The following is a 27,799-nucleotide window of genomic DNA, read 5'->3' as shown; positions in this document are numbered from 1 at the left end:
TACAATTTCCATCAATTTTACAATTTCCCCAGACAATTTGTTTGCATCCTGATCTGTAGTGACAGCCTACATAAAGACTATGCTGTATCATGAAGCCATGGGCCAAAGTGGAAGAGACTGAATCTACTAAATCTGAGTAGTCATGTAGTATGTAATACATATAACCAACACAGTTGTCCATATGAATATCTGATTTTGAGTCTTGTGGCACACAGCTTAAATATTGTGATCTCTGTTTTTTTATGTTTTGCACATCTAATTTCATTGAGCAAAGTAAATTATCAGCTACTAGCATGTAAAAAGGTTTGAAACGCATCTGCTTGCCTATGCTGCACAATCTGGTAATTATGAAGAGGTATTGATGGCTGCAGGTCAGCTGCTTAATGAATTCAGATATTGATCCAGCGACCATGCCTTTTGACAATGACCCTCCTCTTTCAGAACCCTCATTCAGTGGCAACACAATGAGAACCAGCTGGGAGCTCAGCCATGCTACATCAGCAAAACACCAGTATGCTGCTTCAGGTAAATAAAGTCCTCATGCTCAGACTGGCATCTGCCTCACATTACATATCACAGTTATGTCAAAAAGATCTGTAAAGGATTTAAACTGTAGTTGCAAGCCTGTACCTGCAAGATTCAATGTGCAATCAAATGAGAAGAGCAGAGTTTAATTATATATTGATTAGAGCTAGCTATTGATTTAATCATCCAAAGCTTTATAGTTATAATCCAAGGCTCCAAAACTGGTTGCCGGGGTGATAGCATCTGGTAATGTGCTTAGAGGTTAAGATTTTTAAATGATTTTGTCAAAGATGTTATACAAACATAAAAATAACTAATTTGAAAAAAGGAAATCATATTGCAATACTGTCTTTTCAATAGATGTGTGTTAATCTGCAAACCAACACAGGAATGCACCATTCCCAAAAAAGCAAATTTATCCGCAAAAAGATTTTTTATTCTCAATGTTTTTCCCAAGTCTGGTTTAGAACCAAAAAAACACACTTCTTTGTTGCTGCCTTGTCTTACAATTGGATTTTCTGAATGGTAACACACAGCAATAATTAAAAATGAAGATGAAAACATAAAATCTGTCTCATTCAGGTTACCGAACATGATAGGTTGAGATAACCACCAGGCTCCACATGGCTGAAGGTCCGGCTGTTCGGCCACAATCAATAGCGTTAAGGTCATTAACATGTTATGAATACCACAAGGCCCTGGGAAAGCAGAGCAGAGGTACCGCAAGCTTGCCTCTGATTGGCAGAGACTCGTCTTTAGGAGAGGCCATCCCCCTTTGCCTTGAGAGGTAAATTGAAGAGCTGATGACCTCTGACCTTAGCCTAAGAGGGAGATGGAAAGGTTTTGAGCTTGCATAAATTTGACTGGGTAAATATAAAAAAATGTGTGATGTTTGCCTAAAGGTAAATCAACATTATAATACTGAGATGAAAACAGATAGTACAACAGCAACCTCCATATTTGTAGGCAGGCCTGGTAAACAGGTGTAATTAACAAAAATATTTTGGTGCAGTAGTATAATCTAACACAGAAAATATTAGAATAACAATCAACCTTGAATTTGAGTATATTTATTCAGTGGGGAAAGAAAATAGAACATGCCCTTCAAATACGTTGATCTTCCATCAAGTTTGGTAATGTCTGCAAGCAAACAGGCACTCACTTAAACTTGCAGTCATATTAATATTAAAACAGTGACAAACGAGAACAAATGAGGACTCAAGTTTTATCCTGTCACCACTCACAGTGAGGAGGATGATCAGGGAGGCAAGTAAAATCTCCAAAGCTCACTGCAGCAAAGAGTGGCGTCTTGTGGTCACCAAGTCTCCATACGGACTGTTGTATGCTATCTACATGTTAACTGGTTTATTCGAAAAGCATGCCAGAAATAACCCTTTTCTTTTTAACTGCTACCATGTGATTTACATAGATGAGACTAACCTCCAGGTAGGTTTGGCAGGGAATCAAAGGATGAGGTGTCCTAATGTCAGCCTAATGTCCAGGCTGCTGTTAAGTATAGTGTAAGATGTGTGACGCTTTGGGCTCATTTCTCTCTCAAAGGCCCAGTGAACATAAATGACTCTTTGAGCTACCAGGACATAAACAAAACAATCTGATGGACTCTGAAAGAGAGCTAAAGTTTTGTTGTCATTGAGTTTTGAGTTCATTGATCAAATGTGGAAAAAATTCTGCCTAAATCAACAGAAATGTTTAAGAAAATTAAACTTCTTCCACTGGTTAATGGATCCTAAAAAGTATATAGAAAACCTTTGGGCTGAGCTGAACAGAAGAGAGCATACCAGACGACCCAGGAGCTTGGAAGACACAGAAATGGAAGATCCCTCTCTATCTCTCTCTCTGTGTGATCCAGCTTTATGAAATTTGCTGTCTTGTTGCCAAAAATGGGTTATGCAAGGGTACTCATAGTTTTAGCTCCGGGAATTTAGCAAAAAATATAAATCCTTATTTCTTAATGTGAGAAAGTTTAAACAACTGAATGAATTTACTTGAATGGAAGGTTGAATCTTTCTGTATATTTCAGTGTGAGAAATTGCTGCAGCAATAAGAGATTAATTTAATTAATGTTTTGTTTCTTTTTACTAGGATATTATATAAAATGACCAAAACAATCAAGCAAATTATTATAGAGAAATACTGTATTTATTATTTCAAAATATATATAATTTTAGCAGACTTGATATAAAGACCATAATCAGCTTGAATAAAGCTGCGTTTCACTAATAATTTTATTTATTGAAAAATTCATGTTTCATTTACAGTCTTTTATAGGATGAAAAGTCAAAACATGTAAAATGATCACCACTTAAACAGACAACATTCTTTAAAAAAGTTTATTGGCTTTTAAAACCACTTTAAAAATCTCACCAGTGAGTACTTTCCATTGAAAAAAGAAACAACGCGTTTGCAATATTAACAAGCTACTGTACATTAAGCAGAACACCAGACAACAACACAGAGGAGGGTTGTTTTTTTTCTTCTTCTTCTACTGGTAGAAACGGACACGATAGTCAAACAGGGTCGGGTCAGTAAAAGGTAAGGAGTCAGAGTCACTGCTTGATGGAGCTGCTGTAATCATAAAAAGGTGCATTTCCTTCATTTAAATTCAAATATCAGTGCCATGTTGTTAAAGAGGAACTAAGAGAAAACATGTTTCTTTACAAATGCATTTATCAAAATAGGAAAATGTCAAATTGAAAAAAAAAACCCCATAAAATATAGAACATTAACTTAGTAAACAACACAGACACACACTTTTTAAAAAACTGTAAAGTAACTTGTGAAAGTAGCACTGCCAGTCTGGTTAACAGAACCTGTCTAAATCACAGAAGACAGTGGTTACCAAGAATATACAACAGAAGTCATCACACATGCGTGTATACAATCATCTATCAACATAATGAGCATGTAGGTTTTAAAAGGTTATTCTAGCTTTTTTTTCCTCAATGCTTTGTATTCTCATGTATGAGAATGAGTAAGTAACGAGTATCTCACTGAGATTAAAGCACATTTTGCTACAAGACAATTAGTCATTTTCTGATAATCCACTTATTTTCCTTACTCACCATGTCTTAAAAAATATTTTTCTTTCCTCTTTTATTCTTTTTCTAAGCGGGCACCCATCATAATTTATAGTTTTTTTGTTGTCCATAAAGGTGTGACAAAGCCGTGTGTCGTAAAAATTTAGTGCAATAACGTGAACCTCCAAAGTTTGCTGAAACTTTTTTTTTGTTGTTTTTTTTTTCTCCAGTGTCTGCTGACGAACTTTGAGCACAATGTCACAGAGAGATGTCTGCAACCAACTAACAGTATCACAACTTTTTTTTTCTTAATATACCATGCTTTTGATCCTGCTCACAGCACACATCAATTCTGCAAATGCAGAGACCTATTATCTTTGAGTATAAAAACCAAAAATAATAATAAAAATAGTAAAATAAAATCAGCAAGCGAGACCAGACAGCATTACTGTTACGACACATTGAGCCAGAAATGTAACACACAACATACAGTATCTTGCCAACTATAAATCTGTTAAGCTTCTTTTTTTTATCTTTTCAATGGCACATACTTAGCTAGGATAATGGCCATAGTATAGTGTCTGGATACACCAAATCTCTATGTATCTATTGTATTTACAGATGGAGCTTAAACATGACTTTTACAACATTGACAATATAGCCAAAAAACTGAAGCAAGCATCCTACTGTATCATGGAGCCTACCTGGCTAGCAGTGATGGTTTCAACATGCTTTCAGGTCCATGGTTTCCCATAAAACATAGGTGACCATTTCACTATTTTACAAACTGTACAGAAGATTCAACTTAATCCTTAACTCTTAAATCTCTGATGCTGCCCCGCTTCCTGTTGTGTTGTGGATGCTAATACGAGGAGTGTTGCTAGGTGGAATAATCTCTTATGATTCTTGAAATAGATCTTTGGCATGGAAATCGGGGCCAGGTCTGCACAAATGACATTTCCTTGAACCTTAACTTGGTTTATAAAGTCTTTTCCATGCCGGTTAAAATTATCTAGTTTGGGAGTGCAAAAAATCCATCAGAAAAACCTAAAAAACTAAAAATGTCACGACTGAGATGACGGCATGGAAAATTTCTTTACTGGTGAAGTTCTTGTTTGTAGCATATACATTATGTGTCTTTATGGCATTCAGTCAGTTTAAACCCTGTTTAAACCCACAAGTTGCCAATTCGTTGCTTCCTTTTACAGCTTCACACCCTTAAACAAACCAAAACCCACCCATTGTACGAAAATCTTTGCATATCAGCCAGTTTCTCTTGATAGTTAAGTATTTTCAGGAATTATGGGAATGGTCATAAAATCCTCAATTCTTATATATAGGAGTTAAGCTCTTTATCGCCTATTTCCATTTATTTTTGTTTCTGATCCCTTTTTGGGCCAGAAAACTGTTATGAAATATGGCAGCAAACATGAACCCTGACCAAACCAAAATAACTAAAAGTGCATTTCAACTACAGGAACCTTTTCCAGGAACCTGCGTAGTTTTCTGGGGACATTTTTTAACCCTCATCATTTCCACTGCTGGAACCAGGGCCAAATGCAACTGCCAAGGTAGAAATTTACCCCGCAAAACAGAACTGGTAGGGGGTAGTATTTGGTATGTCCCCTGAACCTTTATTGAGGAGTTCTATGGTGCGAGATTGCTAAACATTTCTGATTTCTTACATTTTCCAAGCATTTTATCCTGTTAACAACGTGGGCGTAATTTACACAAAAAGCATGGTTTTGCATCCTATTTTCAAAACTTGCACAACTAATAGTCAGGATAACATAAAAGGCCCCAGAAATTAAGTTTCAGGGGTTGAAAAGTTAAGGATAGCGTAGTTAAAATGCAAATTATGCATGCTCACTATGAGCGGGAAAGCCCTTCTGCTTGACCAAGTTCTTGTTCAGAAGCTGTTTGGGACAGAGGCTCCAGCTGCGAAAAAACAAAAGCCATGATTTTCAGCAATAAGAGGCAGTGCACTAGTCAGGAATATAGGCTGGTGATCTAACAGACATTTAATAATTAAAGCCCAAGAAACGTATCCTAACTGAGCATTAACCATACACACTCTGCAGCAGCTCCTCGTTTCTTATCTTGAAATCTGTTATCAATCCAGAAGGTTTATAGGTGTCTTTATTTTTGCATCTGAGAATAAAGGACTAAAACCCTAAAATATTCCTGTGGCTGGAAGAATAGTTTTTACCCTGGTAGATGCAGTTGAAATGGAAAGGGTTAAAAATGTCCTTAGAAAACAACAGTGGCTCCTGAAAAAGGTTCCTGAAGTCAAAACAAGCCTTTACATTGTAAAAAAAAAAAAAAAACATGAGATTAACAGCTGCCGTGAAAGGATGAAGCTCCGGATATCTTAACATTATACTATATACATTTCCTCTAACAATGGCTTAAGGCAGCCAAGTTGTTGGTTTTCTTTCAATAAATACTCAAATACGCAAAGTGGCCTGCTTCTCCATCTTCTCCCTAATTATTCACATGCTCCCTTTTTTTTTGAATAAACAGTACAAGAAGTATAGGCTTTGAGAAGTTTCACACATGAATCAGTTTTGCACGGATGTTGGTTTATGATAAAAGTATAAAGATTATGTCAGAAATTCAGCACCTGGCAGCGTAAGATGCCACCCTTTTTTATATATTTTTTGATATGGCAGGCAAACGTACAACAGCGTCTATGTGCATATACCACAGTAACCAATATTGTCTCCATTTGGTAGAACTTGAACTGCACAAGAGAATATGTTTTTTTTGGTGAAGTCTCGTGTGCCAGATTTGCAAAGCATCTCCTCTTCCTTAGTTGTTCATAAAGTATGAATATTGCATTAATAAAGATTACCCTTCAAAGCAAACATATCTGCTCTATGTTAGTTGGTGCATGCTGCCACAGAGTGCTCGCACTCTTCTCTGGAAATGCTTACATGTTAGATCTCAGATGAGGGAGAAAAGTGAGAAAATACTGAAATTCTTGGTGACAAATGATGAAGGAGGAAAGGATGGGTGGAGATTTTCTGGTAAGCATGGCACTTTGAACAGAACAAACAGCCAAAGTCCAGACAAACTCCAAAAAACTATGGGTTAAAAACAGATATATTACATATGCACCAAACGGAACCAACAGAGAACCGAAATCATACAGAGTAGAAGAGAACGTTAACCCAGCATTTCCACGGTAGTAGGCTGGTCTTTGCTCTCTAGCCAGTCAAAACCAGAGTTCACAGTATCACTGCATATCTGCTGGAAAAGCGGGTCATTCTTCAGTTCTTCCAGTGTCGAGTCTTCGTACTGCTCCTGCTGCTGATTGGGGTCGAACAGCAAGTTGGCGTCCAACGTGTTAAGGTCAGTGATGCTACTGGACAGATCTGAGGTCAGTCTGATGTCGCTAGAGAAGTCGGACGCCACGGCATTGAGCTCCGAGGCGACCTGACCCACCAGCTGAGAGCTGGGGTTGAGGCCATCCTCCCCCAGCAAGTCCTTGACAGTGTTGTTGAAATCGAGCTGCTGCTGTTCGTCCACCGCCTCCTGTTGCTGTGTGCTCTGGAGGAGGAGCTGTGGTTGTGTCTGGGTGGGATCTTCTTGGAGCTGCTGCTGCTGGTCTTGTTCACTGGGACCTGCTTGTGCTTCAGTGTCCCCACCTGTGAGGTAGCCATGCTGCTGGAGCTCGAAGGCAGCAGGGCTAGAGCTGACGGGCAACTGAGTCTGGGGAGGGGCTCCTCCCGTGAAGCTGGGAGCCGTCTCTAGAATTTGTGTAAGGTTCATGCGAGCCGTGTAGTTAGAGGGGAGGTTGTTGATGCCCAGACCACGGACAGCGTCGTCTCCGTCTGCTTCCATCTTGCTGAGGAGGACGCTGGTGATCTTGGGGGTGTTGCTCTGACCCTGCACAGGCAGCATCTCGCTCTGCATCATAATGTTCAGAGGTACAGACTGGCTACGCTGCACCATGCTGTGCACAGAGCTGACAGCCTGGCTGTTGGACAGGATGCTGAGCACCTCAGAGGTGATGGGGGAGTTAAAGGGCGAGACCACAGCTCGAGTTGTTGTCGTGGTACTCGTGGTAGTGGCCGGAGGGTTAGTGTTACCGCTGTAGTTCCTCTGCCGCACAGCAGGGCTAACGCTGCGGCAACGGAAAGTGCTGGATGTGGATGACGCTGAAGCCTTGTTGTCTAACGGTGCAGGTACAGCAAAACTCTCCTGCTTGGTAGGAGTAGTTACACCAGTTACCTGCTGCTGCTGTGGTTGCTGCTGCTGCACTGGAGAAATTGGCGTTATGCGTCCAAAGTGAGCACCATCCTGTCTCGCCTGAGACTGGAACGACTGGCCAGGGATTGCAAATGCGTGAGGTTTGCGAAACTGATCATCCACCAGGTCTTGGTAGCTTGGCAGGATCCCGATGCTGTGATTAGACAGAGGTCCTGCAGAGTTACTGTTGTAGCGGTTGTTGATCCACTCAAGCTTGGCCTTGTCCGGGTGCGTTGCCATGGGCCTTTGCATTGGTTTGACGGGGCTGCTGGAGACGATGCTTGCGTCGTGATATCCCGTGATGCTCGAGTTGATGGGAGTGAAAGCAAAGGGGTTCCTGCACTCCACAGGGCTCGGCGGTACACTGCTACTGCAGTTGGACAGTGGCGTGCTAATCGGGGTGTGTCGGCCCATGGCTCCGTCCACAGGGGTGACAGGAGCCATTCGGGAGCAGGGACTTTCTCGTGTCAGGCTGTGCGCGAGTGTCATCTCAGAGGTCGGGGTGGGCGTTGGGGTGGGTGTTGGAGTCGGGGTAGGGGTCTGGACAGGGGTGGTGCTGCTGTGAGCAGAGTGGTAGAAGGTAGAACTGGCTTGATGAGCTGTGAGGATAGAGCCTTGACTGCTGGCCGACTGACCCTGTAACCCGGACACGTCGACGCAGTTACCAAACAGACCCTTCAGCTTCATCTGCTCCTCCATCTGGACCAGCTCCTCCACGATGCTGTCCTGCGTCATGTCATCGTCATTGAACGAGAAGTAGTCCATGTTAGACTGAGAACCGGCAAAGTCGACCATCTGTGTGAGGGTGAGCTGGCTCGAGGCATCGGAGGGTTGTGCCATCATGGAGAGCTGGTCAGTGGGAGACTGTTTGTGTTCTGCTGGTATCTGCTGAGGCTCCCATATTGTGCTCTTTAAATTGCTCACAGAGGCCTCGCGTGGTCCTGAGTTGTCTGTAATGGCACAAGGGTCTCCGGTGATCTGCTGCAGCAGTGCCTGATCAGACATGTTTCCTGCTGCTCCAGCAGAGTGATCAACAGCGATGGAATGGTCCTCGTGTTTTGAATCTTGCTGTTTCGCGGCAGTCTGCGTTCCCTCTGTGTGCATGAGAGGTGCATCTGTAAGTGCAAGGATCTGTGTGGGCCCCGGAGCCGTTTGTTTGGCAATCCCTTTGCAGGGGGCACTCTCTGGTCTTGCAGGGGTTCCCAGTCTAGGAATTCTCTTCATTGCAGTGCTCACCCCAGGTTTGGGATTGTCAATAACAGCAACCGGTTGCTGGGAGATAAAAACTCTCTTAACAGGAATAACATGGGATTCCCCAGCTGCACGCTTCCTGGGACTCTTAGCGTCTAGGCAGGCATCCTTTGATGTGAGGGGAATAGTGGACAAGCTGTTGGATGACGTGTTGCCATTGGAGTTCTGATTATCAACAGTCAAGTACAAAGTACTGTCATGGCAGTTAGTGATATTGCTGTCCTGAGTCCCAGATGCAGAGCTGGGAGGGGAGGTGGAGTCACTCTTTGTCCTCAATCCTTTCTCTGGTCCCAGGGAACACTTCACCAGGAAGCTTGGCTCACTTGCAGCTCTGAATTTAACCATTTTCTCCTCTTTGGCTCCACCAACTTGTTTCTCTGCGACAGACAAGGAATTATTGTCGCTTCTAGCTTCAGACATCCCTTTGGCATCTGCAGAGAAGGTTGGGGTTGATACTGCAATGGCAGGTTTGACTGCAGGAGACTGGGGGGCTGCCGAATTCTGGAACTGCTGGGAATCGTCCAAAGCAACTGCGGTGCTCATACAGGCAGAGGCTGGTCGCATGCTGCTGTTGCTGCTGCTGCTGGGAGCCAGAGCAATAGCCGTCATCTTCACTACATTGACAGAGCTGACGTGGGGAGAGGGCATCACGGTTTTTATGGGGCTGTTGGTGATGAGCAGGGTGGGGGGAGAGCGCAAGGTTATGGCACTCGTGGCAGAGGGCTTGGGAAGGATTTGGGCGTACCGCGTGCCATGTCGTGCCAGTCTGTCTCCCACGGGACTTGCTGGGATGTTCTGGGATGTTTTGGGAGACTGTTTGAGAGATTGAGTGACAACCTGGAAGTTTACAGGCAACACCTTTCCTTCTGCTGTACCCACTGGACTGGGTGAGGTCATCAACTGCCTGTTTCTCTGTACCTGAGGAAAGAAATAAAATTTATTTGTACATTCAGACACATACACTACATCTCTGTAGATAAAAGGTGGGGAAAAAGTCTGACATGTACCGGGACTGGGCTGGGTACGGCTGCTACTACAATTCCTATGGTTGGCTGAGGGGACAGCAGAGCAGGGCTGCCACAGGGGATGGTGGGTCCAGGGGTACTGGCCTCTGTCCGCTTCACTTGGGTCTCACTAGGCAGTGGTGAATGAAGCTTCTGCTCCTGCTGCTTCTTCTGGATTTTGCGCTGCAGTTGCTGCTTTGTGTCAACAGAAGGAGACGGCAGGGTCTTCACCTGGGGCTGAAATGAGTTTGCCTCAGCAGTGGGAACAAAAGCAGAGGCTGGAGTTGGGGTCTTCATTCCTGTCAAGGAAAGAGCAATTCAAGAAGCTATAGTTATGAGGTACGCAGCAGAAAATCTGTCAGGGTTACTATACATTATTCATGTTTAAAAATACAGATTTTTACAGGTTCAGATTTCCAGATCCAAAACTCCTTTTATTCTATTTTGTATAAATACAGTAAAAACAAAATGATTAATGGTGAATTTGTTCTATATATGCCTGCAGTGTAAAGGGTTTAAATACATAAACTACAAAAACCAGAGACAAAACTAAATCTTTCCTTTTGTTTGGTTTTGTCATTTCCAATTGATCACCTTAAACCCAAACACATGGCCATGACAGTAAACAGCAAAAAACACTGTTCTGTAAAAGAGATAACCATATTTTAAAACAGATGGGTTTTTCTCTTTTTTTGCAGCAACATAATCCGACACCGAATAATAAAAAAAAAAATCCAACCTAAAAAATAATTAGAAGCACCATAATTATTAGCACTTCTAGCAAATCATACACAGAAAATTTAACTGAAGCATTGTAGGATATCAGGTTATGCTTTATTTTCTTAAGTTCAACAAACTGTTGAGGAACTTCTAATCAGTGAGATCCATGACTTTCTGTTTCACCTGGGGAAAAAATATAGCTACTCTACAAAATGGGAAAGACAAGAAAACATGTCAGATGTGTTTAGATCTTCAAAAGTAACAAAATGCCAACAAGCAAATTGCTGCTTGTCCAAACGTACTCATATCTATAAAATATAGATATAAGAGCAATAATTAAAAGGTTTAAAACAGTTGGAAATGTGACAAAGGCAGCTTGGCGAAGATTGTCATCATCCTCCCACAGTCAGGAGGATGGTAAGGGTCTCCAAAGTTTCCTAACAGAGAGCTGCAAGAAAATTTTCAGTCTGAACAAAAAGTATTAATCTGTTTTGATCTGACTCGACCCGGTGCAAGTGGAAAAGGGGCATGAGATGACGCTACAAGCCAAAGGATTGAAATCAAGGCTAATAAAGGCCAAACACTTGGAAGCCACTTCACGGTTCTGTTTCCAGTTCTGTTCCTAAAAATAAAAATTAAATCTATGTATTTGGACATGTATTCACGGCATGACCACACTCTATTTTATTGATATGCACCATTTTTCTCAATTAATCTTTAGGAGCACATAGTTTACAGTTCGCATACGTCAGGCTGCTGTTAAAGCAATTCCTGATAGTAACCGTGAACATTTTAATTGAAAACTGACTCTTAAAATTATAATAAAATTAGCTTTGTTGGGCCCAGGCAAAGGAGGGAACAAGAACTGAACAAAGAACAAAAGAGAAAGAGACTAGTTAAAAACTCTGAATCCCAGAATTCTTGCATTTTGGAGAGAAGTTGATTGTGTTTATTCTTTATATGTGTGCAGGGCTTGCTGATTTCAGTCCTTCATCTATTTTTCTATAATACCACACCTCACTAGACAGGTATTCATAAAACAATAACTGACGTAGACTGAAAATTGATTGGCTATTTATTCCTGATAATAAGGTGGTTCACTGACTTGGCAATTTTGATTAAAATTACTTTGTTAATAATTGTCTTCGCCACTTATTAATAGTTATTCATAGCCAAACCAAATCTATTGTTGCACAAGAGTTTTGTTTATAAACAAATTGAATCTTGCTTCCAAACCTTTCCCTGTATTTTATGCTAATACATTAAAAGATTTGTTTATTTTACACATCTGTAACACGGTTGCACCAATGAACCCTACCTGTGGGTGTTCCAGTCATAACGGTGAGTGCAGCCATGGACTTTGTACCGATGTAGTGACTGTTGAGCAAGAAACGAGCCAGGTCCTCCACGCTGTCAAACTGACGACTCAACACCTTCTGAGCCCACTCACACACCAGCCCACAGGCCGCGGATCTCATCTCATCCTCAGCGCTCGGAGACTGACCGGTCGGCTCCATTAGCTCACACTGTTGGAACAGGAGCAGAACCTGTTTAAAAACATTACAATGGTTTAAAAAGGTCAGAGTGAAGTTAAATTTGTCGCAACTCACCCCATCACCAGACTTCTGCAGATCCAAGTTGGGTAAGGATGGCATGTGAACAAAAGCTTTCTTTCTTAACCCACTGTAACAGTATGTGCGAAGGAGTTAAGGCTTCACAACAAGAGTCTGATGTTTTTCAAGTGTAAAAATACTACCATACTTAACACTTTTCAATGCAGGGCCAGTTTTATATTCAAATTCAATAATACTTTATCAATTCCGAAGGGAAATTAAATGTTTTTGTAGCTCATATTATGCAGGTTTCTTCAAAGAGCCGTTGTAGATGCTGATTGATGTGGGCAGGAAGGATCTCCTGTAGCGGTCTGTCTTACAGCAGATCTGAAGAAGCCTCTGACTGAAGACACTGTTGCTGAACAACAGACTGATGAAGAGGATGCTCAGGGTTCTCCATAATCTTCATTTTATGAAGAATCCTTTTTTGCACAATGATCTCCAAAGGTTCCAGAGGAATATGGGTCTCCACCCAGAAGGGTCACATTAGTAATCCAAAGATAAATTAAATTAGCACCCAGACACATTTTCCTTTGCTTAACTTGGAGTCTAGTCACTGAGAAGCAGCATTCCCTTGTGCTTTGCACCCTCTAAACACTGTAACGCAAAATAGTTGCTGATGGTGGCTGGCTAATGATGCGGAAGTTGCCGTCTAATCTGCACCTTCCCAGTCAGCACTAAATTAAAGGTCTATTTCAATGGGCTTTTTTTTTAAATATTTGCCCACATTTGATCATCTCTAGTTTAAACACTTGCAGGTATAAACTCCTTTAGATCATAGTTCCACAATAAACACGCAACCACTACACCCCATGACGGATCACTTTGTCCTTTTGTATCATATAAGCCGATCCGTTCAGATCACGGGCCCTGTGATTATGGAACCCAAGAATCATCACAGGATTCATTTAAGCAGAGCACAAGAAAGGGCTAAGATTAGTTTGTGATCCTCTGGCTGGCTTTTCAAATGCATTCAGTCCTTTAAATACAAGCACAGGGGTCCTCAGCATTTTATTATCTGCATCAGATTCTGTTGAGCAACCTTTTTCTTAAGATCAGGTGGACTCTGGAAGATCATGTGGTGTGCCTTCCCTCGCCATGCACCACAGAGTCCTGCTGCCTCTTCAGCTGTCTTCACTTTCTATATTACAGTTCATTGTGGTTACGGGTTTGTGACTACGTCCCAATGAGCAGGGGCGTAAAATTGGTTGAGGGACTTCATATTCTGAACAGAGAGCCTACAGTTGATCACCAGCTATATGTTTAAATCACATATATAATCTGCAAGGGACTAGTGTTGGATCATCTATAAAATTATTTTTGTAAAGCAAGACAAGTATCAAACAGATTTTTTTTTTTTTACTTCTCTGAAGTATTTCTGACAGGTTACACAATAAAAACGTGTTTTCATCATATTGTTAATCAGGGGAAGAGGTGTATGTTTAGTAATTTACAGGGATGGGGGTGCAGCTGGAGGTGCGCACCGCGGGTGGCATTCAAGCAAGAACCTCCCCTGCTTCAGTGTTGAAAATGTTGCAGAACGAAAAATACCCAAACCTAAGTGTTTTTATCAAGCCACTCTCAGAATATCCTTTCGTTCCAGACTGCAGATTTATTCTTTAAGGTCCCGGCAACAAATGAAGGGTTGAAGTCTCCCTACCATTACTGCATGCCCTGATCCATCTTGAGAGATTGTCACAAACCTGAAACTGCTATGAATTGTAAGGGTTGATATAGGATAATGTCACACGAGTGTTGGAGTGAAATGATACAAAGCAAAGAGAGCAGCTACAGAACAGTCTGTGGCTACAGAGAGAAGAGACACCAGAGGTTCTTCCAGAGTGTAGGGAAATCCAACAAATATGTTAGGCACATTGCTCCGGTCAATCTTGAAAACTATAACCCACGGCCCTTTGGTTCAGCAATCCCAACTGCATGCTCTGAAAGCAAATATGGCCTGTGATCTCAGCAGATCAACTTGTATGAGGCTAAAGGACAAAGTAATCGTTCATGGTTCCTTGTTTATTGAGCAACTATGATCTCAAAGAAGCTTCAGTGAAAGCTGCTCTATTTGGTCTTTTTTAGCCTCTCTAAAGGAACATGCTGGATTTGGAAATGATGGCAGCCTTTAGAAAATCTCATAGTCATGATCTACATTCTTTAAGGTTTACTGTCTGAGGTACAGGTGCTACATGGACTGCTTTTAGTGGTTCTCAGAAGAGGTTCTGGCATTAATTGGTTGCGAGATAAATACAAACATATAAATTGTTCAGTAGGGGATGAGAGTGGACCAGGAACCAAGTGATGGCAACTTGTGTTGTGTTGTGTTCGATTTATCTCTACAGTCCAAACTAGGATCAACATTGTTCTAGTTCTAAGTTCAAAACCCAACTGGGTTTTCTAATTGATAGGCTCAGAGACCTGGTGAACTGCTTTTAGCAATACATATAAAAATGCAGTTCTCACGTTTTCTCATTTACAAAAAAATGGAACAAATAACTGGATCCTTCAACCATTGTTTTAAAAGGTCTATTAAGATTGGTATGAGTAAAGGTTAGTATTTACTTTTGTGGTACTTGTTATAAAAAGATTGCAAACCATAATATCAAATGCTAAAAACTGTTTAAAATGTCCATGCTAGAATCATTTAACTTTTATTTGAATTATTGGTAAGGCCCCTATTGACACCATCTTCACACACTGTGTGCTGTCACCTCTGCTCCTAATATGATTAATTAATGATTGCTTACAGTAAGAAGGCTGGAAGAAGAATACTGTTAATTAATGCAATTAAAGAGAATTGGCTAAATTCTGTTTTGGGAGGTCAAACCTTTACAAAATCTGAAACTGGGCTCAGAACATTCACCCCACTGCTCACAGAAGAAGAACAGCACAGAAAAATGTGAACTTGTTCATTTCATTGTAAGGATATTTGGATTTCCCCCTCATGCCCAGACGACGTGCCTTCATGTTGGGAAAGACATTCTTCATGATCTTTCCAAAGTCTGCTGCACTCAGTGGATTGTAGCCGAGATTGTCACAATAGCTCCTGGACGAGACGACAATCAGCACTAGATTTTTAACCACACGGTTTATTAGGAAAAACGACATTTCCTACATATTTCTTTCTCCTCACTCACTTGTATTCGTCATACACCTCTTGCTTTGGGAGGGACGTCTCTGGGTGCTCTTCTAGGTGATTGCGTATCCAGTTGAAAGCATACATCTGTTGAGTACGGCTCGACGACATGGAACTCTGATCACTGAAAAGGGTTCAAAACAAAGAAGAGGTCTGATGAGCGGGAAGAGTCCTGGACTGCTTTGCATCATTTTTCTTGCAAATACAGAAACTGTAATACCATAATCCAGCAGTAGAGGACCCCCTCTCATTCCCAGTCCAAATGGGCAGAATTTGGGGGTCGGGGTGATGAATAGATATGGGGAAACAAATGACACACAGACAGCTAGGTATAGAGCAGGAATCTAGATATATTTCAGTGTCTTTGTTCATGATGATAATTAAAGAGGGCAAAAGCGATGCAGAAATTTGCATGAAGAATAAAAAATAAAAAATCATAAAGAGAGCAAAATGTGGCAAAGTGGAAATAAAGTTCTCATTGAGCTTGTTTTTATGTGAGATCATATTGATTTCAGCCAGTGAATGGGGATTTGAATAACTGGCAGACATGAAACGTTCAAAGAGATTCAAGATGTGTGTGTGAGTGTGTGTCTGTGTGTGTGAGGAAGGGCAAGAGCGAGAAAAGGGTAAAGCGTTAAACTTAAGTTTGTTGTATTTCTTACCTTTTATCATTGCCACTGCTGGGACCAGAAGGCAACTTAAGGTAGAGGTAGAGCTTTTCGATGTCTGTAAACTTCTCAACATCTTGCTGTAGAAATAAAAATAAAAACAACGCAATTCCTTTATGATCGATTCAGTTGCATATAATCCAGTCATATAAACAAACTCAACTTAGGTTTGACCCTAAATATAATACAGAATGCGGTGAAATGAAATTATCGAGCCAACAGATAAAAAGTGATTCATTTAAGGAGATATTAAGGCAATTCTTCGAAAAACAGGGAACATATCAACTAATGGCGTTAGTACTAAGTATTGAATGTTAGAACCATCTGAGCACTATGACTGGCCTTCAGCTGGATTTCTAAGAATGGATTCATATCACCTCTCACTCCTCTATTTGCCTCTTTGTTGCTATGAGAACCCATACTTAGCCACACTCAGCCAATGAGCAGTCACTGAAAACGTCACTTACTACACTCCACTGTCACAAAACTCATACTGTATGAAAACTACATCAGGCTTCAGTTATTAATAACTAAAACAAAAACTTAAAAGTGAGGGGTTGTGGAAGATTTCTGAAAACAAATATGCATTAAATCTGCAACACCCTCTGAATTAAACCCTCAAAAATATTGCTTTATTCCTTGATGCATAAAACAATCTTCCTGGAAATCTCCTTTAAATGTTGTGTGAGTGTACCTAAGAGAAGTGTTGTGATTTAGATTTTTCTTTGTCTCTGTGAAAGGACAGATGAAATACTCAAAAAACAGATTTTACTTTCTTGAATGCATCAAAACTTTACAGATCAAAAATTCCCAATTTTGATAGAAACCTGACTCGTGACTTATATGTTTGATACATAACTGAGATTAAACCTTAATTTTTTCTTTTGATTCAATTCTACCAACACAATAAACGATCCCACAGAATATGTTCCCTTTTAAGTGTTGTAGTCCTTTAAGAAAATGGAATCCTTAAAGGAAACTAGAAATTGGTATCGGCTCAAATAAGGCTGATTGGTGCATTGCTGTTTAGCTGTCACCAGACCTATTCAAAGTTGTTTCTAAAAGTAGTTTTGTTCTTCAATGTGGAGCTGTATTTTATATGCAGTTTGGACACAGACAGGAAGAACATCCTAAATTTATCGTGCCTTCAAACTGATGCTACAGGAAGCATTGGAGAACATAAAACCAGCTGGACCCTCAGTTTAGGTGAAATTAATGATTTCTAAGATTTAAGCTAAAAGCATCAAATTCACAAACTAGCACAAAATATAAACAAACTGAAGCTGATGCAACTGATGCAACCCAATAAAAATAAAAAATTGGCTATCTGCTGCAGAATGTTTCATATGGACAATGCATCCATTTGTATTTAAATTAGTTTTCTATATTCTACCCTTATTCTACTGTAGGGAAATGTAGTTTTGTGCTTACAATACAATAAAACAAGCTGATCAGGGTATTTTTTTTTTTTATCTGGAGTTATAACCTGTCTGTTTTATAAGAGACAATTGGTCGAAATGAGGATCAGAACCAACAGCAATTGAAACAGGCTGTGATACAAAAATTTCAGAACATAATATACAAGTATTTCAAATTATACATAATATTTGAAAACTCTATGACTATTATCGCAGTAATACATTAGGATACTTAAGAAAAATAAACTGACATACAATGGTTTAGGTACATGGGTATGAAGTGGTTCATTTATAGGTACAAAATGGGAGAATTAATCAACAAAGGGGCAAACTGACCCATTGGAGCCATTTAGAGGAAAAGCATGGCAGTGAGCATATCATTATTATGTAAACACAAAAGATTTAGATTGCTTTTAATGTGGGCCTCCTCTTTGAATACTTGCTGACATTTTACAGCCTAATCTTTGTATAAAGCAGCACATCATAGTTGCAGTTTCCAACCCAAAGCTGCTAAAGAGGAGAATTTGAATCAACGGTCCGTTATCATCTTGGTCTGAACAACACAATCTCACTTCAGATGCTGCTTAAACGTGATGAACAGGAACTTGTTAAAATGTCGTTTTTGTTTTAGACTTGATATGAATTTTACATTCAACCTCAGATTTAGAATTTATTCACCAAATCTGATTTATAGGTGAACAGGTCTTATAAAGATTAATATCCTCTAAGTCTATCGTTAATGTCTCTGGTTGGTTTGTCCCTTCAAGAATTCATACCCATATTTGGTACCTACGTGTTGCCATTTCCTCCCACCTTACTTCCGTTTCATACCTGTCAACGTATCATGGCCTTCCCCAAACTTATATAAGATTTATTAGATTATCTTTCCTGGTAGTTCAGTATTTATGATGAATTACAGAGACAAATCTCTCTATGTTAATTACACATTATTTTCTGAAGCTTTATAATGTGTTGCATTTCAATTAATTGCAGTTCTGAATCTCCTTTGGGCCAGTCGACCCTAATAAAATATGACAGGATTATGACCTATGATTCCACCAAAATAACTAGGAGTAACCTTCTATTTCGATGCTCTAGAAAATCAGTATAGAAAATTGTTTTAAAGTGCTGCATGTCAAAAATAAAATCTTCCCCTTTGGTGTATGGAAACAACTTGAAAAAGATACCCAGGTCACTTCATATATGGGAGATTTGTATATAAATTGTAAGCGATGGAATTTGTGCAGTTGCTTCCATTATTTGCTCACTTTGTACTGCGCACCATTTAAAGCGTCTGTGCATTTAAGAAGTCTTCAAGAGCAGGATACTTAAGTCAGCAGATTAAACAAACCAAAACATGTACCTGTAGGTGTTTGAAATGTTATTTGTGGTCTATTATTTCTTTAGGGTTCGTGAACATTTGTTATGTCCGACTTTTCTAGACTCAGTTGTCAGTTCTTTACGTTATTTTTAAAATATAAAACAATAAAGTTCGCCTTGAACTTTTGGCAGACATTTCTACAGTCCCCAGGCTTTAATTATGAAATTGCAAAAATAAGAAACCAGAATGAGGGAAGGACACAAGGAACAAAGAAGGAAGAAAGACAGAAGTTAGGACTTCTGTTAGGAGTTAAGACACAAGGGTGGAAGGACAGAAGGAAGGAAATTTACAAGAGGGAAAGCAATGACACAACAAAGACAAAGCGTATATGGGGGAGTAAAAAGAGAGGACACATGGAAGAAAAAAGAAAGAAGGAAGGACATTAAATAGAAGGAGGAAGGAAGGACACAAAAAAGTATACAAGATAAGATTAAAGGGCACAAAGAAGGAAGGATCAAAGGAAGTATACAAGTAACTAAAGACACACTGAAGGAAGGAGGACACAGATGTAAGGGATGAATCAGCAAAATATAGAAGGGACACATGGAAGGAAGGACAGAAGGAAAAGAGGAGAAGTAAGGAAGGAAAGACACAAAGGGGAAAGAAATAAAGCCAAAATAAAAAAAGGAAAGACATAATTGAGAGATGAAGGACACAAATAAGGAAAGATGGAGGGATGTATACAAGAAAGAAAAGACATACAGGTCCTTCTCAAAATATTAGCATATTGTGATAAAGTTCATTATTTTCCATAATGTCATGATGAAAATTTAACATTCATATATTTTAGATTCATTGCACACTAACTGAAATATTTCAGGTCTTTTATTGTCTTAATACGGATGATTTTGGCATACAGCTCATGAAAACCCAAAATTCCTATCTCACAAAATTAGCATATCATTAAAAGGGTCTCTAAACGAGCTATGAACCTAATCATCTGAATCAACGAGTTAACTCTAAACACCTGCAAAAGATTCCTGAGGCCTTTAAAACTCCCAGCCTGGTTCATCACTCAAAACCCCAATCATGGGTAAGACTGCCGACCTGACTGCTGTCCAGAAGGCCACTATTGACACCCTCAAGCAAGAGGGTAAGACACAGAAAGAAATTTCTGAACGAATAGGCTGTTCCCAGAGTGCTGTATCAAGGCACCTCAGTGGGAAGTCTGTGGGAAGGGAAAAGTGTGGCAGAAAACGCTGCACAACGAGAAGAGGTGACCGGACCCTGAGGAAGATTGTGGAGAAGGGCCGATTCCAGACCTTGGGGGACCTGCGGAAGCAGTGGACTGAGTCTGGAGTAGAAACATCCAGAGCCACCGTGCACAGGCGTGTGCAGGAAATGGGCTACAGGTGCCGCATTCCCAGGTCAAGCCACTTTTGAACCAGAAACAGCGGCAGAAGCGCCTGACCTGGGCTACAGAGAAGCAGCACTGGACTGTTGCTCAGTGGTCCAAAGTACTTTTTTCGGATGAAAGCAAATTCTGCATGTCATTCGGAAATCAAGGTGCCAGAGTCTGGAGGAAGACTGGGGAGAAGGAAATGCCAAAATGCCAGAAGTCCAGTATCAAGTACCCACAGTCAGTGATGGTCTGGGGTGCCGTGTCAGCTGCTGGTGTTGGTCCACTGTGTTTTATCAAGGGCAGGGTCAATGCAGCTAGCTATCAGGAGATTTTGGAGCACTTCATGCTTCCATCTGCTGAAAAGCTTTATGGAGATGAAGATTTCGTTTTTCAGCACGACCTGGCACCTGCTCACAGTGCCAAAACCACTGGTAAATGGTTTACTGACCATGGTATCACTGTCCTCAATTGGCCTGCCAACTCTCCTGACCTGAACCCCATAGAGAATCTGTGGGATATTGTGAAGAGAACGTTGAGAGACTCAAGACCCAACACTCTGGATGAGCTAAAGGCCGCTATCGAAGCATCCTGGGCCTCCATAAGACCTCAGCAGTGCCACAGGCTGATTGCCTCCATGCCACGCCGCATTGAAGCAGTCATTTCTGCAAAAGGATTCCAGACCAAGTATTGAGTGCATAACTGTACATGATTATTTGAAGGTTGACATTTTTTGTATTAAAAACACTTTTCTTTTATTGGTTGGATGAAATATGCTAATTTTGTGAGATAGGAATTTTGGGTTTTCATGAGCCGTATGCCAAAATCATCCGTATTAAGACAATAAAAGACCTGAAATATTTCAGTTAGTGTGCAATGAATCTAAAATGTATGAATGTAAAATTTTCATCATGACATTATAGAAAATAATTAACTTTATCACAATATACTAATATTTTGAGAAGGACCTGTAAAGAAGGAAGGATAGAAAGAAATAGACAAGGAAGACAGGAAGGACACAAAGAAGAACACAAGGAAAGAAAGACAGAGGGACACAAGAAGAGGTCCTATACAAAGAAACAAGGCAGGGCACGAGGAAGGAAGGAAGGACACAACAATTACTAGGAAGGGAATAAAGTCTGCAAATACAAATGTTTTTGATGATCTAGTTTTCTATTTTCCGTACTTATCCTGAAAATAAATCATATTCCATTCTTTTCCAGCTGGCGTAGGAACTGTTTCTTACACTAAATATATTCAGTACATTAGAGCTGTGTCATTTATTTTATTCCAGGAAACAAGGAAAAAATCTGCCTCTGACGTGTAGTATTTGGAATGGAGCTTTTATAATCGTGTCATTGGAAGCTCGTTTGATGTGTTTTCATCAGAGGGGGATCAGGTTTTAGGAGTAACAGAAAGGAGGGCTGGCAAACTCTATGCACATTGGTCGAAATTATAATACTTTTTTTTGTGTGACAAAAAATAGACAAAGCGTGGTCGTATCACTTTGATGTCACCGATGCTGCTTTGTAGACTAACACATCTGTGATCCACTTCAGCTCTAACAAATCCAGCGCAGAATTTGCACAAATAGGCTGCAGCAAGAGAGGAAATGTTGTTTTTCCTGATGCATGATTGGAAAAACCTAAAAATAAACCTGCCAACATTTGTGAACAAATAAAATGTGTAGAAACAGAAGGCATTTTTGTACATAGAAGTTTTTCTATAAAAATAAAAAAAACAAATACATTTTATTCATTTAGGCAGCTACATCCACCACAGAGTTCGCGTATTTGGACAAATAAAATAAACATCAACATGTTACAGTGATGTAAAACTGAATAGAGGTGGAGACACAGGTAGACCAGGATGGACACTTACCAATATGCTGTCCACTTTTGATTGTACAGATTTGCTACAATGAGAAAGAGAACAAAAATGACAGTAAAGCATATTAACACCATTTGCATTGCACTCAATTTAAATGATTATTATGCCATTAAAAATGGCCTCAATTGGAGACTTTAAAACAGAGCTGCACAATACATCATAGGGAAATCATCATCAAGATATCAGTGTGTGCAATATTGCCGTGTCAAAGGACAGAATGGATGAAATGAGCTTTCATCCATTCAACTCCTTCATGCCAGTGATATATTTGGTGAGTTGGATAGATCCTCCTTGCCCTTGATGCCCACAGCTGCTAAAGAATTTAGTGGCGAGATCAAAATCAAGAGGAGCAGCGAGAACATCAGGATATTTGAAAGATACAGAAGAGAGAAGCAAATATGGGCGTCGTCGTTGAAACACTCATCGAAAACGACGCAATTGAGTATCATGCAGCCCTCCTTTAAAACATTGAAAAATGAAGCGTGATTAAGTACTATGGCAGTCTGACAGCATTATCCCAAGAGGAAACTTCTGGTACTCAAATATTACTGCAAAGACATTTACAAATTGTGGCCCACTATTGTAAACTCAACCTAGAATGAGAAAAAAAAAAGCATGTCCCTGAAGTTGTAAAAATTCTGTTTTTTCATTTACACAGAAACTACAATTTTGTAGAGTGTAAAACATAGAAATCACAACTAGCTTTTGGTTAGAGCGCCTACGAACATTCAAAGACATATTTCAGCTTTGTCACATTAAACAAGTGGAGAGCAGGGGCCTTCACCTGAACATCTGGATCACCTCCCTCACTGAGGCTCTTAAGCCTGGCAGCTTTCTAAATATTAAAGGTTAATGACCAATGAGGAGACAAAACAGGATTTATGAACACTTATGAGCATTTATATAAAAGTCTGGCTCACACATCCGTTATGCAGATGTCTGCAAGCTTTAGAAAAAGACAGGAAACACTGCACTGGCCTCAGAGGCAGATCTAACTGGATAAGAAAATCTGTGCCCCAATTTATTCACTACTTGCTCTGTGTCAGGCATGGACTGGCTACCAGAATCAATGTTTACTCAGGGTTTAAAAAGTTCTGCTTTTCAAAACTGCTCATATGTTCCCTCATAGCAGTCTTACAGTTTAAAGTCCTTCTAATGAGTTGTCATAGAAAGTGCTGCATGGACTGCAGTTTACATATACTGTATGGAAAACGGATGGCGGCACTCCCCTCCCCAACTTGTTGCTTTGCACTGTTGACCAGCTTAGAAATGGACGATCTAGACTTTGAATTTTATCATATTTAGGGGTATTTTTGTGATAAAGATAAAAGCGTTCCCATTTCCAAATAGGCTTCTTCGGGACACCGGTCATTTGAAGAAATTTGATTTTTTATCACTAAACTGCACACAGTAGCTGCATTTAAATATATTTTCAAATGTATTGCTATTATTGATGCTCCAATGGAACCAACAATGGATAACACAGTAAAAGTAACAAACCTGACAACACTTTCAGTTTTTAGGGCTCTCTGATGTCAGTGATTGTAAATTATCGTTGTCACAATAAATCAAAATTCTTATCAGGATAAGACATTTTTCACGATAACAGTACGCCCATATAAACGCCCGTGCCTAGTTCAGCTGCCTAAAAAAAAGTACTACATTTTTTACATGCTTAGAAGGACAATTTCACCTGTTTGGAAATATGTGTGGCTGTGAAAAGCACGAACTGGGATGGCACAGAGGCTAAAAGAGCTTATTAAGGTAAAGTTACATTTGTCTGTTAAACAGCTGACTGCAGCCTGGCTGCCTTGGCAGATACCCTGACTAATTAATATTAAATTGTTAAACCAGTTTTACTTTTTTAAGGGCAGAATGGTAACTACTACAGGTGCTATAGATAAAGGGTATAGATAACATTCATATTTAATATGTTATATAATTTTAGCAGCAGCGGGGATAAATGTTGCTTTTCCGTTTGAAGGGCAGGGTATATCATGTTATACATTTTTGTTTTAAATTTCCATGTAAATGCCACCATGCTATGGTATTTTTTATTCATGAGAATCTCATACCAGCCCAAGCCTAAGGAACCTTAATCCAACAAGCCATCATCAAAAACACAGTAGAAGCGCAGACATCATAAATAACACTAATATTTGCTGTGTTTTGGATTTTAAATATAACCTAATAACCTGATAAAAACAACAACTGCACCTTGCATGTGCAAAATTCAGGATTTATGATTTATAATCCTCCTAACCTCATAGGTACTGATCACAAACCTTTAGGTTAATATAATTTTTTTTTTTAAACTGTACGGTGGACATCAAAAACTGCTTTGCAAATAGGAAGCTATTTTAAAACACTGTACTACACTGTACTATAGATGTGACAAAGCTTTCACATCAAAAGCACTTACACATATTTAAAGAAAATTAATGGTAACTTTGGTAAATGCATAGACAAACTAATTTGATACTGCTTCTAACATAAAACACTTTGAAAATTCTCTGCAGATATGACATGAATGCTTTTCTTATCACCTTTATATATCAAAGTACCACTCAGCTCTATAGGATTGTTGGCCAAATTAATACAGGAGCCACTGTGGAGGGCCTAAAGAGCAACATTTGCCTCTAGGGATGCAGGACACAGACCCTTGCCCCAAGCCTAACCTTAAACTGTAACTTTGTCACTTCTTTAAGTTTTTATTTAATAGATATGTTTTTTTACAGCAGGGTGTTTGACACTGCTTCTATAAAGTGTTCAGCTGTGTATGAATTATGCTGTCCAGCAAGACTGTGCAGTTTGCTTTGAGAAATTATTTTAAAAAGAGGAGGAGGAGGGGGTCTATCTGATCTTGTACTGATGATCTACAAGAGAGATTCTCCTCTTATAATAATTTATGACGGCTGCAGGCCTGTGTGCAGCATGGTAAAACCAGAGTGAGGCCGTGTCTGTGCAGCAGTCTGCTTTGACACCTGTCATCCTGAGCATCAGCACCCCCGGTGGGTTTGGTGTCATCTATTATAACATAGCCTCCTATGGCTCCATTCTAATGATCAGAGCTGCTACCAATCCGTCTCTACCGTGCTATTACGGCATCGTCCTGACCCGGACACCGTCTCCGGCTCTGTTTCGGTGAAGTAACTGAAGCTAGCTCAGAAAACTCGAGTTATTCTCGGTCGCTTTGTGCAGATCAGTGCCTCCCTACCTCTCCACAGTCAAGTTACGATGATTGTGAGGCTTCTGCTAGCATATGATGGATCAGCACCATCCTTACCAAATTGAATTCTGTATTTTGAACTGTAACGCGTTAGCCTCGGGCCCTTGTAGTCCTGGCACCAGCGCTGGAAGAGAGCCTAATCCCGAGGCAGGCTTCTGACCAGGTTGTTGTTGATCATCAGCCATCGCGACGGTGGGGTGGTGGGGGAGCTTTAACAAGTAGGCCTCATCCCCCGGCTGTGCACTGCACCCGGATCCACCGCTGCCGGAGCGGCTCAGTCAGCTAGGACAGCCCGCCGGACCCAGCGCAGAGCATGGCGACAAAAACACTGTGATCGGACCCCTCACGAAACAAAAAAAACGCCAGCCGGGCATACAAAAGGCATTTCGCAGAGGTGTCTCCGCTGCTGCAAATAGCACGCCTGCAGCAGCCAGCAAGCAGCTACAGCCTGCGTCAAGCTGGGCGCAAAAAACCCGCACGCAGGAGCGGAAATACAGGGGAAAGGCATACTTAAAGTAAAACAGGACTCTGACGATCATATTCTGCAGCCAGTCATGAGACAATACATGGGCGAAAATTTAGAGAAAAAAAAAAAAAAAAAAAAATACAAAGTCAATTATAATGAGACGGGCACTAAAATTACTTGTTTTTGTTGTAGTTTCTGTCCTATACTGAAGGAAAAGTTTTTATCTTGTTTTATTTATTTATTTTTGGAAACAACACATTTATGCGAAGAATTAAAATTCATTTTTTTTCAGCTTTCTTCACAGTTTCTGCTATTCTCTCTGGCGTGCTGTATTTAACCTTTTGGACCAAACCCTTGTGGGTGTCTCATTCTTGTTTCATTAGTGCTTCGCAGTGATGCAAATTTGCTAATATCTGTTTATCCACCCACTTTTGAAAAATTGGCCACAGGTTCTCAATGAATTTGAAATCATGGGAGTTTCCTGCCGATAAGTGAACATTTTAATGATTTGGTCCCTCAGTTTGTTCACTATTGCCCTCAGTGCTCCATTATTCTGGAAAACACACAGATCCTCACCAAACTGTACCTCGATTAAAAAGTTGCCCTTGATGGATATCTTGACCCCACTCTTGGTTCAAGACAGTGTTATTGGGTAGAATTATGTGCACTCTCTTGGATGATAAGCAGCCCCAAGTAAGTATTGTATCAAGATGCTTTGATGTTGGTACTCTTTAGACAAATACTATTCCAGATTTCTGCACTGGTTTCTGCTGTCCATCCAGCATAAGTAGTTAATCTCTAATGGTTTTCTTGCACCGAAGTGGCTTATATTCTAATGTTGTCCAAAAACCAACCCCTCACTGTCTGTGCTGATATCCTCACACGCAGTTGCTGCCAACATTGAGCAAGCTCTACCCTGGTGGCAACAGCAGTGTTATCTTGTATGAATAAAAAAAAATTATATGATAAAAATAGCAAACGTTGTTTGGTTTCTACATTGTTTTATGCACATTATATGGTAAACTTACAAATTATGTCACATTTTTCCACATATCTCAAATTTAATTTAATTTAATTTCATTATTTAATTTTAGCAAGTTTCAGTCCAAAGTCCTGACCAGGAAATTTCAGCTCTGTTATGTCTAACTTGACACTGTGACGTACTGCAGTTCAGCTATCAGCCAGTAGAGGCGCTGCTGCAGGAACCTGCTCGATCAGACAGTGACAATGACGGGTAAACAGCCAGGATGATATCATTACACGATGAACACGGGTAGCTGCAACCATACATGTTGATCCCAATATCTACGTATACGTTTTACTAAAATCATTCATAAAACTGATCAGACTCAAAGAGTCTGAAGCTGCTTTTGCAGGCAGATTGTTCTAAAACCGTCTTTGCTCATTAAACCGCACTATTTCTTTTTTCGGCTGAAATCTGAGTCCCAGTTTCTCCAAAAAAAAAGAAAAACAACAACAAATAACCCAAGAGACTGATATGAGAATCTGACCCACACATATATAAAATGTTCATTATTTACATGTTAAAATATCTAAAATAAACGTAATTTAGACATATGTCAGTACATTTCCGTAAATTTTCTTGATTTGAAAAGGACATGTGCACAGATGCATTATAAAAAAATCGTGAAATACATTTAAAAGAATGAAGGCACCAGGTCATAAAAACAAGCACTGAATAAATAAAGGCTTCCATGAGGGCTTGTTTTATGCTGCCATCTGTTGGTGGAAACGGGTACTGTTACTCCACTGCTCCTCTAACACTATGAGCTTGAAATTGAGTACACCAACTGACATACAGGTCCTTCTCAAAATATTAGCATATTGTGATAAAGTTCATTAT

The 27,799-nt window shown here is 40.1% G+C and overlaps 1 protein-coding gene across 4 annotated transcripts; it reads right to left on the bottom strand.

Moving 5' to 3' along the window:
* Positions 1-2,862: 2,862 nt before the first annotated feature.
* On the bottom strand, positions 2,863-26,123 carry LOC124884147 (DNA-binding protein RFX7). 4 transcript variants are annotated; one of them, XM_047391857.1, is made up of 10 exons: positions 25,527-26,123; positions 22,232-22,265; positions 16,207-16,292; positions 15,765-15,803; positions 15,546-15,668; positions 15,338-15,454; positions 12,403-12,487; positions 12,111-12,318; positions 10,076-10,371; positions 2,863-9,986 (listed from the first exon to the last, which is right to left on the bottom strand). In XM_047391857.1, exons 1-10 carry the CDS (start codon positions 25,652-25,654, stop codon positions 6,732-6,734), a joined length of 4,371 nt encoding a protein of 1,456 aa, XP_047247813.1. In that variant the 5' UTR covers positions 25,655-26,123; the 3' UTR covers positions 2,863-6,731. The 4 variants fall into 4 exon arrangements, with proteins under 4 accessions (XP_047247813.1, XP_047247823.1, XP_047247832.1 ...); XM_047391867.1 differs by having other exon boundaries at positions 15,765-15,788; XM_047391876.1 differs by lacking the exon at positions 15,765-15,803.
* Positions 26,124-27,799: the final 1,676 nt, after the last annotated feature.

This window comes from Girardinichthys multiradiatus, chromosome 2, assembly GCF_021462225.1.
Source record: "Girardinichthys multiradiatus isolate DD_20200921_A chromosome 2, DD_fGirMul_XY1, whole genome shotgun sequence".
Taxonomy (NCBI): domain Eukaryota; kingdom Metazoa; phylum Chordata; class Actinopteri; order Cyprinodontiformes; family Goodeidae; genus Girardinichthys; species Girardinichthys multiradiatus.
This window is presented reverse-complemented; position numbering and strand designations above follow the sequence as displayed.

Bases quoted from the DNA above. Each gene is read 5' to 3' on its own strand.
- LOC124884147 (XM_047391848.1), bottom strand. From the start codon at position 16,288: ATGTTGAGAAGTTTACAGACATCGAAAAGCTCTACCTCTACCTTAAGT. The intron at 12,319-12,402 runs GTGAGTTGCGAC...CTGTTCCAACAG, and splicing joins TGCAGAAGTCTGGTGATGGG to TGTGAGCTAATGGAGCCGAC. The intron at 9,987-10,075 runs GTACATGTCAGA...TTCTTTCCTCAG, and splicing joins CCGTACCCAGCCCAGTCCCG to GTACAGAGAAACAGGCAGTT.